General features: G+C 47.2%; 1 protein-coding gene across 1 annotated transcript in view; it reads right to left on the reverse strand.

The window, feature by feature from the left end:
* Positions 1 to 4298: 4298 nt before the first annotated feature.
* Positions 4299 to 20112, reverse strand: part of LOC306829463 (uncharacterized protein) — a 187396-nt gene continuing 171582 nt past the window's right edge. Inside the window, 10 exon segments of the mRNA XM_079352506.1 lie at positions 4299 to 5134; positions 12647 to 12693; positions 12813 to 12980; positions 13183 to 13361; positions 13364 to 13461; positions 13464 to 15266; positions 15391 to 15595; positions 15742 to 15820; positions 15937 to 16047; positions 19995 to 20105. Of these exon segments, the coding sequence (XP_079208632.1) occupies positions 4590 to 5134; positions 12647 to 12693; positions 12813 to 12980; positions 13183 to 13361; positions 13364 to 13461; positions 13464 to 15266; positions 15391 to 15595; positions 15742 to 15820; positions 15937 to 16047; positions 19995 to 20105 (3346 nt within the window). The 3' untranslated portion in view covers positions 4299 to 4589.

Below are 20112 nucleotides of genomic sequence, written 5' to 3' on the forward strand. Positions count from 1 at the left end.
CTGCTTTGTGGGCGGCTCTGCGACGTGCACATTCACAGGGAACAGCTGACAGCGGAGCAGCATTGATTGCACACAAAATGCCAAAGCATAAGTGCAGCTTCACAGATGAACTACAAAAACAGTGTAAAACACGACAGCAGCTACACAGCAACAGCAAAGAGATGTCTCAAAGACGTTTATGCTGATTTGTTGAGCAACTGGATACTGCAGGGAAAGACCAGTTCTGCAGAAAATGTGGATGGGCAGACAAGGAGGATGATGAAGAAAAGCAGGATGAATAAGACCAAAAAAAAAGTTAGTATCTTTGTGAGCTTTTTTTAATTAATTATTTATCTTGTTACCTTAAAAAGGGATATATTAAAAGCTGGATTTTCTAACACAAAGAGTTCATATTTTCACATTATTTATTTGAAAAGAGAGCTATTATTTTGTTACAGGTAGTTACATATTTCATTACAGAAGTTACATTTGCACCATTGAGGTATAATAAATCATGATCATAGACCTCTGAGAAGCCTGTCTGAATTTGTGTCTCAAGGTCGTCTCAAGGCCGTCCCGAGTGTCCTCTTCTTTTGTGTAAATAAAGTTCTTTGTAAAAATAAAAAAAAATATGTCTCTCTCTCTCTCTCCCTCTCTGTTTCCGTTTCCGGTGAGTGTGACTGTGAGTGAGGGTGGTGGTTGTGTGAGTGGCGCGGAGCTTGAATGGTCTGGTATCTGTTTGTCCTGCTTTAAGTGCATGATCAGGTAAGATAGTTTCATATTTATATTGAGTGTTGTTCGCTGTGTGTGACTGATCCCTGGAGGTGTTGTCAGGAGGAATGGCGTCTTCCGAGATGCAACCAATGGGACCCTGCTGAAGGAGAAAGGCATGGAGCTGAGCTCCTTCCTGTAGGAGAGGGTGAAGGGAGCTCTTGTCCGGAGTCGTTTTCTCCAACTTAAAGACATGGACGCTACAACATCGGTCTTTTTTAATCTGGAGAGATCTGTGGCTCAAAAGAAGCTGCTGACCTGTTTTAAGCTGCCAGGAGGTCGAATCACAACAGATGCAAAGGAGATGAGCAGCCATGCAGTTTTACTCTGATCTGTTTGGGGCAGAAAGCTGCAGCCAGGACTGTCGCAGGGAGCTGCTGGAGGGTCTCCCTCAGCTCAGTCCAGAGGAGAAGACTCTTCTGGAAGGGGAGCTGACTCTAGAGGAGCTCACTGCTGCTGCCGCTCACATGACTTCAGGACGAGCACCTGGAATAGATTATCCACAGACTTTTTTAAGAAGTTCTGGAATATTCTTGGTTCTGACCTGCATGGGGTTTTATTGGAGTGTTGCAGGACCGGATCTCTTCCTGGATCCTGTAAGAGAGCGGTTCTTTCCCTGCTCCCTAAGAAAGGTGACCTGGCGCTTTTAAAAAACTGGAGGCCGGTGGCTTTGCTCTGTGCGGATTATAAAATCCCTGTCCAACATACTGAAGGACGTTCTGGCTAGTGTGGTGCACAAGGACCAAACTTACTGTGTTCCAGACAGGACTATTATGGACAATGTGTTTCTTGTGAGAGATGTCACTGATTTGTCAAAAGTCCACAATATGAACGTTGGCATTGTGTCGCTGGATCAGGAGAAGGCTTTTGATAGAGTGGATCACTCGTATTTGTTTTCTGCACTGAGGGCGTTTGGTTTTGGTGACGGGTTTGTGTCATTGGTCGGTTTGTTGTATGAGGGTGCACAGTGTTTGGTGAAGATGGGGGCGGGGTTGAGTCGGCTAATCCCTGTGCAGCGGGGGATCAGACAGGGTTGTCCCATCTCCGGCCAGCTGTACAGCTTGGCTATTGAGCCCCTGCTGTGCAGTTTGAGGGGCCGACTCAGCGGGCTCTCTTTGCCCGGGTCCTGCAGCATCAAATGTGCCCCTACAGTCTCTGCTTATGCAGATGATGTAAACATTTTCATCTCCAATCAGGGGGAGGTTGGTTGTCTGCAGGACACCCTGTCCCTGTATGAAAGGGCAGCATCTGTACGGGTGAACTGGGAGAGAAGTGGTGCCTTGTTGTTGGGGGAGTGGAGGGACCAGGCTGTGCCCAGTCTGCCTGCTGGACTTGAATGGGGGAGAGAGGGGTTGAAGGTGTTGGGGGGTTTTTTGGGCACCGAGGGTTTTAAAAGTAAAAACTGGGAGGGAGTTAAGGAGAAAGTGTGCGCCCGGTTGTCTAAATGGAAATGGTTGCTACCCCAGTTGTCGTATAGGGGAAGAGTTCTGGTGGCCAATAACTTGGTCGCCTCGACTCTCTGGCACAGACTTGTGGCTCTGACGCTGCCAAAGGGATTAATGGAGGACATCCAGAGGGCCATCCTGGAGTTCTTCTGGTCTGGTAAACACTGGGTCCAGGCGGCGGTCCTGTACCTGCCGGTGGCTGAAGGAGGACATGGATTAATAGACATCCAGTCAAAGATCGCGTCTTTCAGACTCCAGACTGCTCAGAGGTTTCTATACACCTGTGGTCCCAGCTGGATGGACATCGCTCGACTGCTGCTGAGGACAGCTGGACGGCTGGGTTACAGTAAGCAGCTCTTTCTTTTAAGACTTGAGGACGTGGACCTTACTGGATTATCTGGTTTTTATATGTCTGTCCTGCAGGCATGGAGACTGTACACATTCAAAAGAACAACTGAGACTCCTGGAATGTGGGTTTTTGAGGAACCGTTGTTTTTTAACGAGTTCATCAGGTCTCAGACTTTGCAGTCAGCCAGTCTCCGGGCCAGCTTCAGAGAGGCGGGCTGCACTAAGCTGGGTCACCTAGTGAGACTGACTGCTACATCTATAGAAGACCTGCAAGAGAGGACTAATATCACCTCCAGCAGGCTGGTTAGACGGGTGGTGGAGGAGGTCTGTGCTGCACTTCCACAACCTCTCCAAACTGTTTTAAAAACTGAGAACCTGTGTGAGCTGTGGAGTGAGGATGCTGAGTACCGCTTCCCCTCATTGTCGGTGACCCCCGATGTGGGGGAGTGGCAGGAAGGAGCAGGAGGACTGCTGACCTTCACTACTCCTCTGCTGGGAAAGTTCCAGGATGCAGGGTGGAAATCACTATCAGTCCTGTATAAAGGTTCTACATCTCCGCTCTCTGTCAGGGGTGAGAGAGTCGAGGTGGACCGAGTTCTTTGGCCCAGATGTTTCCCTGAAAGGCAGCTGGAGGTCCCAGTACAAAGAGAACAGCTGATCTCCAGTGGAGAGCTGTGCTCTGTACAGATACAGAGCGCACATTGATCCAGGGGTGGGAGAGGAGTGTTTGTTTTGTTCACAGAGTGAAACCTTGTCACATGTGTTTGTTGAGTGTCCCCGGCTGTCTCACCTGTTTGTCTTTTTAAAAAGGTTGTTTCAGGCTCTCTGGGACGGTTTCTCTTTTCCTTTGTTTGTGTTTGGGCCGAAATATTCGGCCAAGAAAAAATCGGTGCACACACTGTTGAACTTTTTATCCGGCACAGCCAAGCTGGCCATTTGGCTGACCCGTAAAAACTGTGTGCTGGGTACTGGCTGCATGGAACCGGTGCTGGTGCTGAAAGGACTTGTAAAAGCCAGACTGAAAGCTGAACTTGCTTTTCACCGGATGATGGACAGTGTGCAGGACTTTCATGATGTATGGTGTGTGAATGAAGCTTTGTGCTCTGTGCCCCCACCCCCCCAGAGCACAAGGCTTCATTCATGGATGGAGAGCTTGTTATTAATTTTTGATCTCAGTATTTGTTGGTTTTGTTGATATTGTTGTTTGTTGCACTTTTAGGATTTTTTATTTGTTTTATGATTTCTTCTCCTGATCTAAGCTGATAATGTGACTGTTCTTTTTCTTTCGTAGTGGTGAATAAAGGAATTTTTGAAACCTCTCTCTCTCTCTCACTCTCTCACTCTCTCACTCTCTCTCTCTCTCTGGTTTTTTAATTGATTGAATGTGATTACAAACTTTATATATGCTGATGTGAACACAGCACTCGCCCATATATGGCGAGCTGACACCTGTCACTCAGCAGGACGCCTGCTCCGGGTCTCTCCTCACACCACAGCTTCTCTCCTGAGGCCGTTATTCCTCTAATCCTGCCTGTTTCTGCTCTCTATCACATCTAACAGGTTCAGAATAATAAGCCAGCACACCATTATATGTAAAGGAATACATGTTTTCTTCCTCTTTATTGACGGGAGTGACACTCGGATCCATGATTTTCCATGTTAAACAGATGGGGATTCAGCAGGACTCCCTTATGTTACGTCACAGCCGAATGTGGAAGTAAAGAGCAAAGACTAAAACGTCTCCAGGAGACCCTGTGGGTTATTCATTTCTGAATTTATTTAAAAACAGTATTGGTAACATATTTTCATATGATTAGTTCAGTTTTGTCTTTAACCTGCAATATGCTCTTTAAAGGGACCAGATGATCCAGGATCAGGTGATCCGGCTCACTTTGATCCTGTTTGGATCACTGTGATCCAGGTTCAGATTTAAGGATGATCAAATCCAGATGATCTTTTTTGTCACTTCTTTTTGATTGGTGAGATCAGCACAATACAGACATTACAGAAGGAGGTCCATTACCCCCCCCCCCCCAGCAGTGTTTCTCAGACCGACACATCACACAGAGACACTGAAGAACCACGAGACCAAAACATAAACCCAGGATAGAGAGGTTCAGTGAATGTGGTGTTGAAGGTGTGGAGGTGGATCAGTGTGTCAGAGGAGACTCTGTAGAAGGACAGAGAGCCAGCAGGACAGTCCACATACACTGCTACTCTGTTAGAGACAGACGAGGAGGAGGAGGAGGAGACGTCTGTCTCTCTGTTATTGTGTCTGACATAGTAACCTTCATCAGAGCAGTACAGACTCCAGGACTGATCATTATGTCCAAACACACATTCATTATAGTTTCCTCTCCTTCTGATTCCTCTGTAACTCACTGAAACATGAACCCCTCCTCTCCACTCGACCTCCCAGTAACAGCGACCAGTCAGACCAGTCTTACACAGCAGCTGATGACAGGATCCAAATCTGTCTGGATGATCAGGATATGACTGAAGCTCCTCCACCCATGTCACCTTCCTGTTGTTGTCAGACAGTTTCAGTCTTCTGCTCACTGTGTTTGTGTCCAGTTCCAGCTCACAGGCGTCTGATGGAGAGAAGGAGACACAACACAGCTGCAGGTTATCATCTGTTCATTCATCAACAACTTTACTGAGAGTCCATCAAACAGTTCATATTCAGCACTGAATGATGTTTGACACCACTGAAATGTAATCATCCACTTCTAATCAACTTCACATGGAGTTACCATGCTGTAATCAAATCCTCATTTTACACTCAATAACTGTCCATTTAAAAAGTCCTCTTCTGTTTTTAAATCCACTAAACTGTCAGATTACAGACATGTGTAAATGAACAAGCCCCTGTTATTTGATTGTTTTCAGCTTTATTTGACTCTGTTTTCTAACATCACATCCATATGAGTGTAAAAATACAGTAATGATGTGCATTCAATATGGATGTGGTTCATATAAAGGTGTATGTCCATAGTATGCTGAAACATGACTGAGCAGTGTCGGGACCTGTTGAGCACACTAGTATATGATCCAGATGACAGAATAATAATACACACTGAAGATGTAACAAAAGTCTTGAAGAAATTGAACATAAAGAAGGCTGCGGAGCAGACGGCATTTCAACCTGTTACGGAGGGTGTTGAGGCTCAAGCGCAGAACAGAGAACACGTAGAACCAAGTACAAAATAATACATTTATTTATAAACACAAAATAAATTCCACAACAGAGGACGCTCAACCCTAAACAACAGGCGAGGAAAAAACAGGCTAACTGCTGAAAAACAAAAGAGCGACTAACAGCCGGAGATAAAATTAAAGCGTCGTGCTAACACGAGTTAAACTAAGCTACCCACAAAGCAGAGGCAAAGCCACGAACTCAAAACACGAGTCGAGTTGACGGACTAAAAACTAACACTAGCTGAGGTATACTCAAGGAGGGGGAAGCAAGGCTGGTGGTGATCCGAACTGCCGATGATCCGTCGTGCCAAATCAGGGGTGTAAGCAGAGTAGCTCCGTGCTGTAGTGAAGTCGAGCTCCGTGGCTGCAGGGGATCCAACTGCACAAGAATAGGTTAATTAGCAGTAGAACAACAGGATGTAGAAACGAGGCATGTGCAGAGGTCGAAATACTAACTGTGACTAAACACGGTCCGGCACTGGACAGCAGGCTGGAGGCTCCTTAAATGCAGACTGCTGCAGCCACTAACTCTGCTCAGCTGCGTCTCATCTGCTGATCAGTGATTAGCCACACCTGATTGTCAACACACCACCAGCCGAGTGCACGCCCTCCTAAGAGCAAAGAGAGAGACAAGAGAAAGAGGAAGAGAACTGCCACTAACCACTGGCAGAGGTGGAGGGCGTGACAGTACCCCCCCCTCTACGTGCACCTCCTGGAGCACGTGCGCAGCGACCAGGATTCTCCCGATTGAAATCCCGGATGAGTGTAGCATCGACGATGTGGCGTCTTGGAACCCACATCCTCTCCTCTGGGCCATAACCCTCCCAGTCCACCAGATACTGGAATCCCCGCCCACGGCGCCGAGCATCCAGAATGCGACGGACGGTGTAAACAGGCCCGTTATCCACCATCCTAGGTGGAGGTGGGGGACGGACCGGGGGGGCTAGGTTACTCTCCTTCACAGGTCTTAGCTGCGAGACGTGAAAGGTAGGGTGAATTCTCATGGTCGCTGGTAGCTTCAAACGCACCGCACTGGGATTGATGATCCGATCTACTTCGAAAGGTCCGACAAACCGTGGTGCCAATTTCCTTGACTCCACCCTTAAGGGTAAATCCTTGGCCTTGAGCCAGACCTTCTGACCTGGGATGTAGGCAGGGGCGGGAATCCGACGACGATCTGCCTGTCTCTTCATCCTCAGAGAGGCTTTCGATAAAGATGCCCTGGCCCGCCTCCAAATCCGTTCACACCTCTTCATGAAGGAATTGAGCGAAGGAATGTTGATCTCCCGCTCCTGGGCTGGGAACATGGGTGGTTGGTATCCCAGGGAGCACTGGAAAGGAGATAATCCCGAAGATGAGTTAGGCAGAGAATTGTGCGCATACTCAACCCAAGGAAGCAGGCTACTCCAGGTGGTCTGGTTCTCCGCCGTCATGCACCGGAGGAATGTTTCTAACGACTGGTTAGTCCGTTCAGTCTGACCATTTGATTGCGGATGAAACCCAGACGAGAGACTGACGGTGGCCCCCAAGGCTGTGCAAAACCCCTTCCAGACTGCCGAAGTGAACTGTGGTCCACGGTCCGAAACGATGTCCGTAGGGATGCCGTGGAGACGAAACACATGATTAGTTAATAATTCCGACGTTTCATGAGCAGAGGGCAGTTTGGTTAATGCCACAAAGTGTGCAGCCTTGGAAAACCGGTCCACAATGGTGAGTATAGTGGTTTTACCCTGAGATTTTGGAAGTCCGGTGACGAAATCCACAGCAATGTGTGACCAAGGGCGATGAGGTACCGGCAGGGGTTGCAGGAGTCCGGAACTGGGCTGAGAAGAGTTCTTGTTCCTGGCGCAGATGGTACATGCAGCCACAAACTCCCTAGTGTCTTTTTCCAACGATGGCCACCAAAACCTCTGACGGATAACCTCCACCGTGCGTGCCACCCCCGGGTGACAGAAAACCTTGGAGGCATGGCCCCATGACAACACCTGAGGACGGACAGAGTCATGAACAAACAGATGATTTGGGGGCACGTTACCTGGAGCAGGATGTTGCTGCAGGGCCCGGATGACTTTGGCCTCAATGTCCCAAGTCACGGCAGCCACAACACGGTCCCTGGGAAGAATGGGCTCCAGTTCACCCGAGTCCTCCTGGACTGAAAACTGACGAGAGAGTGCGTCAGGCTTGACATTGCGGGACCCAGGGCGGTAAGTGAGGGCGAAGTTGAATCGACCAAAGAATAATGTCCACCGAGCTTGGCGAGCGTTGAGTCTCCTGGCTGAGCGAACATATTCCAGGTTGCGATGGTCGGTCCAAACAATAAACGGCTTCTCCGTGCCCTCCAACCAATGTCGCCACTCTTCCAAAGCAAGTTTAACTGCCAATAACTCCCGGTTTCCGACATCATAATTCCTCTCTGCTGGTGACAGACGTCGAGAAAAGAAGGCACACGGATGTATCTTCTGGTCGGAGGTGGAACGCTGGGAGAGGACAGCTCCTACGCCAGAATCCGAGGCATCAACCTCAACGATGAACTGTAGGGCAGGGTCGGGCTGGACCAGGATAGGAGCAGACACAAACCTCCGCTTGAGGTCCTGGAAGGCACGATCAGCTTCAGGGGTCCACTGGAAAACTAGTTTGATGGAGGTGAGTGATGTCAAGGGTGCCGCAACCTTGCTGTAGTTCCTGATGAAGCGTCTGTAGAAGTTAGCAAACCCGAGGAACCGTTGGAGCTGCTTGCGGTTCACAGGCACTGGCCAGTCCTGTACAGCAGATACCTTCTGGGGATCCATGCTCACCTCCCCAGCAGAGATGATGTAGCCCAGGAATCCCACAGTAGCAGCATGGAACTCGCATTTCTCCGCTTTAACGAAGAGGCGATTCTTCAAAAGGCGTTCCAGCACCTGATGCACATGACGGGTATGTTCCACTGCATTCCGTGAGTAGATGAGGATGTCATCGAGGTAGACAAAGACGAACCGCCCAATCATGTCTCTGAGAACGTCATTTATGAGGTTCTGGAAAACAGCAGGTGCATTGGTGAGCCCGAACGGCATCACCAGATACTCGAAGTGACCCAGGGGGGTGTTAAACGCCGTCTTCCATTCGTCCCCTTGTCGGATGCGTATGAGGTGGTAGGCGTTGCGCAGGTCCAGTTTGGTGAAGATGGATGCACCGTGAAGGGGAGTGAAGGCGGAGTTAATGAGCGGCAGAGGATAAGAATTCTTCACCGTGATGTCATTAAGACCCCGGAAGTCAATGCAGGGGCGAAGAGTCTTGTCCTTCTTGGCCACGAAAAAGAAACCTGCCCCCACTGGAGAAGATGATGGACGAATGATCCCAGCAGCGAGGGAGGTCCGGATGTACTCCTCCATAGCTGTGTGTTCTGGCTTAGACAGGTTATACAAGCGGCTGGTGGGCATTGTGGACCCAGGAATGAGATTGATGGCACAGTCATATGGTCGATGAGGGGGGAGTGAGAGAGCATCCTCTTTGCTAAACGCTGGTGCCAAGTCGTGGTACTCACGGGGAACCAAATCCAATTTGATGGTAGGTAAAACAGCGGTTGCAGATGGCGTGGCAGGGGTTAGAGCTGACTGGAGACAGGAAGCGTGGCAGGCAGGATCCCAGGAGATGATTCTTCTTCTCTTCCAGTCAATGTGGGGGTTGTGACACTGGAGCCAAGGAAATCCCAAAACCAACGGAGGGCAGGAATGCTCAATCACAAAAAATGAAATGGTTTCACAGTGATTTCCGGCCAGCAGGAGAGAAACAGGACTGGTTTTCAGAGAAATTTCAGAGAAGGGGAGGTCATTAAGGGCTCGAACCTTGAAAGGTCTCTCCAGGCGTTCCAGAGGAATCTTCAACCGAAGAGCGGTCTGATGGTCCATAAGGTTCTCCTCAGCCCCGGAATCAATCAAGGCCAGAATCTCAGATGTGCAGGATTGTTGACAAATAGATGCGGTTACCTGGAGACGTTGTGGGGAAGGAGCAGAATATGTGACTTGACTCAACCGTACCTCCCCGCTTACGGATGAGCCCGTTCTTTTCCCAGCCGCTGGGTGCAGGTGGCCAGGACATGTCCGCTCTTCCCGCAGTAAAGACAAGCATTAGTCTCCCGGCGGTGCTGTCTTTCCTGTGCCGATAACGATGCTCGTCCCAGCTGCATGGGTTCAGAGTCGGCCGGTAGAGAGTGCGACGAGGCCTGGAACATACGAGGGGAGAAGACTGCTGGATTGGTTTCAGCTCGTGACCCTCGTTCACGGCGTCTCTCTCGTATCCGGTTATCGATGTCGATCGCCAGGGTCACAAACTGATTAAAGCTGGAGCTCTCCTCCAACGTGGCCAGTTTGTCCTTTAATTCGTCGGAGAGTCCAATGTAGAACATGCTTTGGAGGGCTTTATCATTCCAACCACTTCCTGCGGCTAAGGTCCGGAACTCCACAGCGTAGGCAGCAACACTCCGTCCTCCTTGTTTTAGGCTTGCTAACCTGTGGCTAGCCTCCCGTCCCTTCACTGGATGATCAAACACTCGCTTCATTTCTGTGATGAAGGATGGGTAGGGGTTGCAGATGGGATCTTGTTGCTCCCAGACCGAGGTTCCCCACTCCCTAGCCTCTCCAGACAATAACCCGATTAAAAAGGCGATTTTAGCACTATCGGAAGAGTAGGACTGTGGCTGAAGTGTAAAGACTAACGACACCTGGGTTAGAAACGCCTTGCAGGTACCTAAATCTCCACTATAACGTTCAGGTAACGACGCTTTAGGTTCACGAGATGACGCATTAACCGGAACATTACCCAACAAACTGCCCGAGCTAGACGGAGCTAACTGAGCTAGTGCATTGGTCAGTTGTGCTACCTGTGCAGATAACTGATTGCACTGCGTGGTTAACAGTGTGACCTGGTTATTAAGTGTAGCATTATGTTCGATTAGTCTGCGAATATCGGTGTCATGCTGACCTAAAAGCGTACCTTGATTCGACAATGCGTGTTGAATAGCGCTACTCTCACGGGCTGTGTCCGACCCAGAGTCTCTGTCTGCTGAGCTCATCTTGGCCGGACCGTACTGTTACGGAGGGTGTTGAGGCTCAAGCGCAGAACAGAGAACACGTAGAACCAAGTACAAAATAATACATTTATTTATAAACACAAAATAAATTCCACAACAGAGGACGCTCAACCCTAAACAACAGGCGAGGAAAAAACAGGCTAACTGCTGAAAAACAAAAGAGCGACTAACAGCCGGAGATAAAATTAAAGCGTCGTGCTAACACGAGTTAAACTAAGCTACCCACAAAGCAGAGGCAAAGCCACGAACTCAAAACACGAGTCGAGTTGACGGACTAAAAACTAACACTAGCTGAGGTATACTCAAGGAGGGGGAAGCAAGGCTGGTGGTGATCCGAACTGCCGATGATCCGTCGTGCCAAATCAGGGGTGTAAGCAGAGTAGCTCCGTGCTGTAGTGAAGTCGAGCTCCGTGGCTGCAGGGGATCCAACTGCACAAGAATAGGTTAATTAGCAGTAGAACAACAGGATGTAGAAACGAGGCATGTGCAGAGGTCGAAATACTAACGGTGACTAAACACGGTCCGGCACTGGACAGCAGGCTGGAGGCTCCTTAAATGCAGACTGCTGCAGCCACTAACTCTGCTCAGCTGCGTCTCATCTGCTGATCAGTGATTAGCCACACCTGATTGTCAACACACCACCAGCCGAGTGCACGCCCTCCTAAGAGCAAAGAGAGAGACAAGAGAAAGAGGAAGAGAACTGCCACTAACCACTGGCAGAGGTGGAGGGCGTGACACAACCTTGATGCTGAAAACATTTGCAGAGGAAGTGAGCCCAGCCTGGAGCCCCCTGCATCAGCTGTCTGTCCACACAGGACAGATACCCAGCAATAATAATTCCAATGCCCAAGAAACCAGGAAAACAGCCACTTCACACCAGCAGCACTCACTTCGGTAGTTCTGACATCATTTTAACGTATAAAGGTCAGGAAAGTAAGAGATGAGGTGTGTGTGTTTTGATGTGAATTCTAAAATCTTTGAATCCACAGAGACAAAAACAGAAACTCAGTTCTGACTGAAATGTTTCTTTGGACTTGAGTTCAAAAGTGACGAGTCCTGTCAACAAATACAAACATCCACATTTCATGAAGTTCAGCTGGATTTGATCCAAATGCTTTAATGGAAATAGAGTCAAATATAATCCTAGTCATCATTGATGGTTATCAACACAAACTGTTTGTGTTGTCATTGAAGGAAAGGAGCCTCGAGGGTGGAAGTCACAGAAAGTGATGAGAAGAAAGGAGGAGATGAAAACTCATGTGATGTGAAATATGAAGCAGTCCAAATGTTTCTGTGTCTATCTATATCTGTCGTGTTGAAATGATTGTCAAGTGAAATTCAAAGGTTCATTCATGGAACTGCTCGACCTTTGACCTTTACTGTCTGCACAGCCAGAAGACGAGGAGGAGAGCTAGCTCATGTCTTTAAAGGTTTTCTCTTTCTATTTCATCCCTGTATTCAACTCTGGATGTTTTAGAGCAGAGAACTTGATGGTGGAGACTCTGCATATTTACATGTTTATGGAAATGACCATCAAATCAAATATAGTTTCTCATGTTTTTAAATGTGATGAGCTCCACAAGCTTGACCAGGAGCATCCGGCCAGCAGCCAACATCAAAACCATGAATGTCAAAGTGACAAAACGTGATGGATGTGATGAATGGTCATTTTCTAATCTCTGGATTATCACTTTTATTTCAGTTGACATCTTTTATTGTGTAATATTTCAACTCTCATCAGTTTCCATCACCCTCACTTTTATCATCACTTTGTGTTACTTCCATCATCCAACATGTGCTGCTGTGTTCTGATGAAGAGAAATGAAAACACACTCACACTTCCTCAGACCAGGTTTCAGTCTGTGCAGTCCACCATGATCCAACCTGGAGGAAGAAACCAGATCAGAATCTATTTCATCCATCTTCATTTAAATCACCATCAGACAAGAAGCAGAGTTCATCATTCAGAAACAGTGAGACAGCTTCTGTGTGTCTGTCTGTACCTCAGTGTCTCCAGTCTGCAGTGTGGATCCTCCAGTCCAGCAGACAGCAGCTTCTCTCCTCCTTCTCCTGGATGATTGTAGCTCAGATCCAGCTCTCTCAGGGGGGAGGAGCTTAGAGCTGAGGCCAGAGACGCACAACCTTCTTCTGTGATCAGACAGTTTGACAGACTACACACACACACACACACACACACACACACACACACACACACACACACACACACACACACACACACACACAGGTCCATTCTCAGCTGTTTTACCAGTAACATCCAGACATAACCATGCAGCTGAACAGAGTCAATTTTATAATCTGATACTGATCAACATTTACTCTGCTGGGAATAATATGTATCAGCTGCACACTAACCTGAGAGTGTCCAGTCTACAGAGAGGACTCTTCAGTCCAGCAGACAGCAGCTTCACTCCTGAATCATGCAGGTTGTTGTTGCTCAGGTCCAGCTCTCTCAGACTAGAGGACTGGGAGCTGAGGACTGAGGACAGAGCTTCACAGCTTCTCTCTGAGAGTTGACAGCCACTCAGCCTGAAGAGGATTCAGAAGAACACAAATGAAAACAATTACAAAGCATAGTTGTTATTTCTGAATAAAGAGAACTACATTTAACCTGGATAGTTATGTGAGCACGTACAGAGCTTTGTTTGAAGCTTTGATCACAGGCAGCAGCCTCAGAAGAGCCTCCTCTGAGGCAGAGTATTTCTTCAGGTCAAACACATCCAGATCTTTTTCTGATGACAGTAAGATGAAGACCAGAGCTGACCACTGAGCAGGAGACAATTTATCTGTGGAGAGACGTCCTGATCTCAGGGACTGTTGGATCTCCTCCACTAGAGAACGATCATTCAGTTCATTCAGACAGTGGAACAGATTGATGCTTTTCTCTGCAGACAGATCCTCACTGATCTTCTTCTTGATGTACTCGACTGTTTCCTGATTGGTCTGTGAGCCACTTCCTGTGTGTGTCAGCAGACCTCTTAGGTGATTCTGATTGGTCTCTAGAGATAGACCGAGGAGGAAGCGGAGGAACAAGTCCAGGTGTCCATGTGGACTCTGTAAGGCCTGGTCCACAGCACTCTGGTATAAAGGTGTTGGGTCAGGTTTTTCTCTGAATACTTTAGACCACCAGGATGTTGTTTGTTTTTCTGACATCAGATTGACTCCAGAGTTGATGAAGGTCAGATGGACATGAAGAGCAGCCAGAAACTCCTGAACACTCAAATGGATGAAGCAGAACACCTTGTCCTGGTACAGTCCTCTCTCCTCTTTAAAGATCTGTGTGAACACTCCTGAGTACACTGAGGCTGCTCTGATATCGATGCCACACTCTGTCAGGTCTGACTCATAGAAGATCAGGTTTCCTTTCTGCAGCTGCTCAAAAGCCAGTTTTCCCAGAGACTCAATCATCTTCCTGCTCTCTGGACTCCAGTGTGGATCTGTCTCAGCTCCTCCATCATACTTGATGTTCTTTAGTTTGGACTGAACCACCAGGAAGTGGATGTACATCTCAGTCAGGGTCTTGGGCAGCTCTCCTCCCTCTCTGGTCTTCAGCACATCCTCCAGAACTGTAGCAGTGATCCAGCAGAAGACTGGGATGTGGCACATGATGTGGAGGCTTCTGGATGTCTTGATGTGGGAGATGATCCTGCTGGCCTGCTCCTCATCTCTGAATCTCTTCCTGAAGTACTCATCCTTCTGAGGGTCAGTGAACCCTCTGACCTCTGTCACCATGTCAACACAGTCAGGAGGGATCTGATTGGCTGCTGCAGGTCGTGTGGTTATCCAGAGGCAAACAGAGGGAAGCAGTTTCCCCCTGATGAGGTTTGTCAGCAGCACATCTACTGAGGTGGACTCTGTGACATCAGTCAGGGTCTGGTTGTTTTTAAAGTCCAGAGGAAGTCGACACTCATCCAGACCGTCAAAGATGAACACCACCTGGAACTCTTCAGACCTGCAGATTCCTGCTTCTTTGGTTTCAGGAAAGAAGTGATGAACAAGTTCCACCAAGCTGAACTTTTTCTCTTTCAGCACATTCAGCTCTCTGAAAGTGAATGGAAATGTGAAGTGTATGTCCTGGTTGGCTTTGTCTTCAGCCCAGTCCAGAGTGAACTTCTGTGTTAAGACTGTTTTCCCGATGCCAGCCACTCCCTTTGTCATCACTCTTCTGATTGGTTCATCTCTTCCAGGTGGGGCTTTAAAGATGTCTTCTTGTCTGATGGTTGTTTCTGCTCTGTCTGGTTTTCTGGATGCTGTTTCAATCTGTCTGACCTCGTGTTCCTCATTGACCTCTCCAGTCCCTCCCTCTGTGATGAAGAGCTCTGTGTAGATCTGCTTCAGAAGGGATGGCTTTCCTGCTTTAGCGATCCCTTCAAACACACACTGGAACTTCTCCTTCAGGCTAGATTTCAGTTTACGCCGGCACTCTGCACCAAACGTTTCTGAATAAAGACAGAACTGAGATCAATGAACAGATCCTGATATAGATCACATGACTATCTGAGTTTGAACTTTAAACCTCTTTGTCCTCTTTCTAAAATATGAAATCTGTTCAGATGTTCTTACTGCTCTGCAGACAGTCAGCCAGCTCCTCCTGCTTCATTCTCCTCAGGAAGTGGAGAGTGATCTTCAAAAATGCCTCTTTACAGCTTCTCCTCTGCTCTTCATCCTCACTCTGACTCTCTAAGCATTCTGGGTAATCTGGACTCAGAGCCCTCTGGACTCTCTTCAGCTCGTTCTTCACAAAGGTGACGATGTTCTCCTCCAGCAGCTGGAACAGAAGGAGACACTGGATATTTCCTATAAAGTGGTAGAACTCAACATGTGGTTCATGTGTCAGTCTGAAGGTCAGCTGCTCTAAACACAACAATAACTTAGCATTACATTCTTGTCATGGTAGTTTATGAAATAACACACCATAAAGATGGAGTCCAGGTCTGTTAGATCCTGCTGGTCTGATGGATCTCTGTGAACCTCGAAGCTCTCCTGTTGAACTCTGTGACAGGACATATTACACAAGAAAACAATGGGTCATATATGATGAAGCTCTGAGCCAAGATATGAGTCTTTGAACCACAGAGTCAGAACATTCACTGGATTTTTAATTCTCACCTTCCATCAGCACCACGTCCATCTTTAAAGTCAACATAACCACCCATAGACCAGTCACTCTCCATGGACACACAACTGGGTCCAGGAGGGTCTGGTCTCTGGTCCTCCATCCTGATACAAACAAACAGCTGCTTCATGAACAATGATCATGTTTAATCAGATTGTTCCAGTTCAAACAAGCAGATGGATCATCAGTAATCAGGAGGCAGAGGCCCAGGTTCACGTCCGGCCCATGGCTCCCCTCCCGCAGGTCCATAATCACTCTCTCTCCCTTGTTTCCGACTCTATCTGCTGTCCTCCTCTATAATAAAGGCTAAAAATGTACATAATAAATGCAAGGCTAAGTGCTGTTTTTGTTTGTTTTAACTTTTTACAGTGCCTTTGTGTGTGATGTCAAAATAAACAGCCAAATGATAAGAAACAGTCTCTCATTTCTCTCAAGAACTGTTTAACTTACCTGCCAAGCTAGACATGAACATCCAGGGAGGGAAGAATAATTACCATGTGTCATCCAATTTCTGTAATGATTTAGTTAAATTTGTAATGTGAATTCACTGTTGCTGATGTCAGTCAGACCTGATACAGTTCAGCTTTGTCTGGACTCCAAGGGCAGCTTGGAGAGAATCAGCAGCTCTTCCTGATATCTGCAGGACGTTTTGGAAGACTTGTTGTTTACTCCAGGCTGCTTCACGTCACAGATTATTCTAGGTGGGTCAACATTAACACTGATAATGGTGAAGTCTTTTGAATTTATGCAGAGCCTTTGGAAGAGTTTGACAGATCTGTTTGTGTCTCAGGAGTCTGATTGTGTGGAGTCAAGTCTTGATCGTTTCCTCAACACCATGAATGTCATGAATACACACCTTACTCTAAGTCCACAAGCTGCCCTCAACTACGATCAGGATACAGAAGAGATCCACATCCAGGACCTGTCCAGAACAAGTTCAGGACTTCAGACTGGAACTCTCTTCTGGGACAGAGAGTGCATTTGGATTGTCCCTCCTATCTACTATCACTATCCACTTTACCTTAACCATGTAAAAACGTCACAGGGTTAAGGAAAGGTGCTCGGAGAATTCATAAAGGAATTCATAAAGGACTAAAGGACAGGAAAAGGTGATCGCCTTGTTTTGACAATCCAACAGCACTTCTCTGTGATGTCATTATAAAGTGACGGCGGAGGTTAGTGACCTGGGTCTGCTGTGGTGAAACTACAGTTTTCATAAAATGGACCACAAGGACTTCCGGTGATGCAAGCGCCTAAGTAGCCACGCTCGGTCAGACCTCTGGCACATTATCCTGCAACATTAATTTTAATATTCCTTTTGGCGAGAAACTGTGAAACAAATTGGGGTAATTACTCCAGGTGTGTCACATCCCCGGGTTAAGTGTTCAGTTTTTTTCTATTTCCCTCATGTTTCATGTCTTGTGTTTGTGTTTTACTTTGATACTTACCCTGTTTCCCAGCCTGCTGATAACCTGATGTGTCTCACCTGTCTTGTTAACTCCACCCCCTGTTCAGTATTTAATGTCTGCCTTCCCTTCACTCTGTGCCAGTTCGTCTTGTCTCTTCTGTAGCAGCCATACCAGCATTCTTCTGTATAGCCTTCTGATCTGTGTTTTTGACCCCCGAATTCTGCCTGCCGTTTTTGTACTTCTGCCTGGAACTGACTGATGACTGATATTACTGTCTGTAATATTTGCCTCTGAATTCTGTCCAAGTGAAGTCACGAGTCATTGGTGTTATAGTCCAAGTGAAGTCACGAGTCATTGGTGTTATAGTCCAAGTGAAGTGACGAGTCATTGGTGTTATAGTCCAAGTGAAGTCACGAGTCATTGGTGTTATTGTCCAAGTGAGGTCACGAGTCATTGGTGTTATAGTCCAAGTGAGGTCACGAGTCATTGGTGTTATAGTCCAAGTGAAGTCACGAGTCATTGGTGTTATAGTCCAAGTGAAGTCACGAGTCATTGGTGTTATAGTCCAAGTGAAGTCACGAGTCATTGGTGTAATAGTCCAAGTGAAGTCACGAGTCATTGGTGTTATAGTCCAAGTGAAGTCACGAGTCATTGGTGTTATAGTCCAAGTGAAGTCACGAGTCATTGGTGTTATTGTCCAAGTGAGGTCACGAGTCATTGGTGTTATAGTCCAAGTGAGGTCACGAGTCATTGGTGTTATAGTCCAAGTGAAGTCACGAGTCATTGGTGTTATAGTCCAAGTGAAGTCACGAGTCATTGGTGTTATAGTCCAAGTGAAGTCACGAGTCATTGGTGTAATAGTCCAAGTGAAGTCACGAGTCATTGGTGTTATAGTCCAAGTGAAGTCACGAGTCATTGGTGTTATAGTCCAAGTGAAGTGACGAGTCATTGGTGTTATAGTCCAAGTGAAGTCACGAGTCATTGGTGTTATTGTCCAAGTGAGGTCACGAGTCATTGGTGTTATAGTCCAAGTGAGGTCACGAGTCATTGGTGTTATAGTCCAAGTGAAGTCACGAGTCATTGGTGTTATAGTCCAAGTGAAGTCACGAGTCATTGGTGTTATAGTCCAAGTGAAGTCACGAGTCATTGGTGTAATAGTCCAAGTGAAGTCACGAGTCATTGGTGTTATAGTCCAAGTGAAGTCACGAGTCATTGGTGTTATAGTCCAAGTGAAGTCACGAGTCATTGGTGTTATAGTCCAAGTGAGGTCACGAGTCATTGGTGTTATAGTCCAAGTGAAGTCACGAGTCATTGGTGTTATAGTCCAAGTGAAGTCACGAGTCATTGGTGTTATAGTCCAAGTGAAGTCACGAGTCATTGGTGTTATAGTCCAAGTGAAGTCACGAGTCATTGGTGTTATAGTCCAAGTGAAGTCAAGAGTCATTGGTGATATAGTCCAAGTGAAGTCACGAGTCATTGGTGATATAGTCCAAGTGAAGTCACGAGTCATTGGTTTTATAGTCCAAGTGAAGTCACGAGTCATTGGTGTTATAGTCCAAGTGAGGTCACGAGTCATTGGTGTTATAGTCCAAGTGAAGTCACGAGTCATTGGTGTTATAGTCCAAGTGAAGTCACGAGTCATTGGTGTTATAGTCCAAGTGAGGTCACGAGTCATTGGTGTTATAGTAGAAGTGAGGTCACAAGTCATTGGTGTTATAGTCCAAGTGAAGTCACGAGTCATTGGTGTTATAGTCCAAGTGAGGTCACGAGTCATTGGTGTTATAGTCCAAGTGAAGTCACGAGTCATTGGTGTTGAAGTCCAAGTCAAGTTGCAAGTCTTTCATGATTTTGTGAAGTCCAGTCCAAAGTCATCAAACCTGCGAGTGGAGTCTGACTTCAGTCCAAGTCCTATGACTCGAGTCCACACCTCTGGTTTAACCAGTGAGGAGCTTTAAAGATCTTTGTCTGCAGTCTTCATGATCTGCTCACCAGAGTCCTGCCAAGATCACTGGACCAAATGTTCAGCACCATGACATCATCCCTGATGGAGTCAACGGGCCTCAGCTGGACTCAGGTAGCCTTCACTAAAACATGACTAATGAATGGCAAACAACATGATGAGCAGCAGCTTCAGTCTGTGAAGTCAGCTGCTGCTCTCATTGCTGGATGTGATGTTGTCAAAGACTCACAAACACACTGACATGGTTTATCATGTTCACTTCAATCACTGAATTCTTTGACAGCTGACTGTTGTACAGGTGAACAATGGGCTGCCACCTCCACCATTAGATACTGATGACAGACTTCAAAGTAAATGGTAAATGGTAAATGGACTTGAGCATGTATAGCGCTTTTCTAGTCTTCCGACTACTCAAAGCGCTTTTACACCTACCCATCACACCTACCCATTCACACCCATTCACACTGATGGGCTGGATATGTGGCAGCGGCAGGGGGAGCAATTTGTGGTTAAGTGTCTTGCCCAAGGACACATCGGACATGTTGCTCGCATGTAGCTGGGGATCGAACCCTCAACCTTCCGATTGAGGGGCGACGACTCTACCAACTGAGCTGGACGTGCTGGACCACCACATGAGTCTTCAAACAAAGTCAGGACATAAACTTGACTTTTCAGAGCTCACCTTCCATCAGCACCACGTCCATCTTTAAAGTGAATAGGAAGATCTTTAGAGTCATCACTCTTCATGGACACACAGCTGAGTCCAGGACAGTCTGCTCTCTGGTCCTGCATCCTGATAC

The sequence above is a fragment of the Symphodus melops genome, assembly GCF_947650265.1.
Source record: "Symphodus melops genome assembly, chromosome: 9".
In the NCBI taxonomy this organism is placed as follows: domain Eukaryota; kingdom Metazoa; phylum Chordata; class Actinopteri; order Labriformes; family Labridae; genus Symphodus; species Symphodus melops.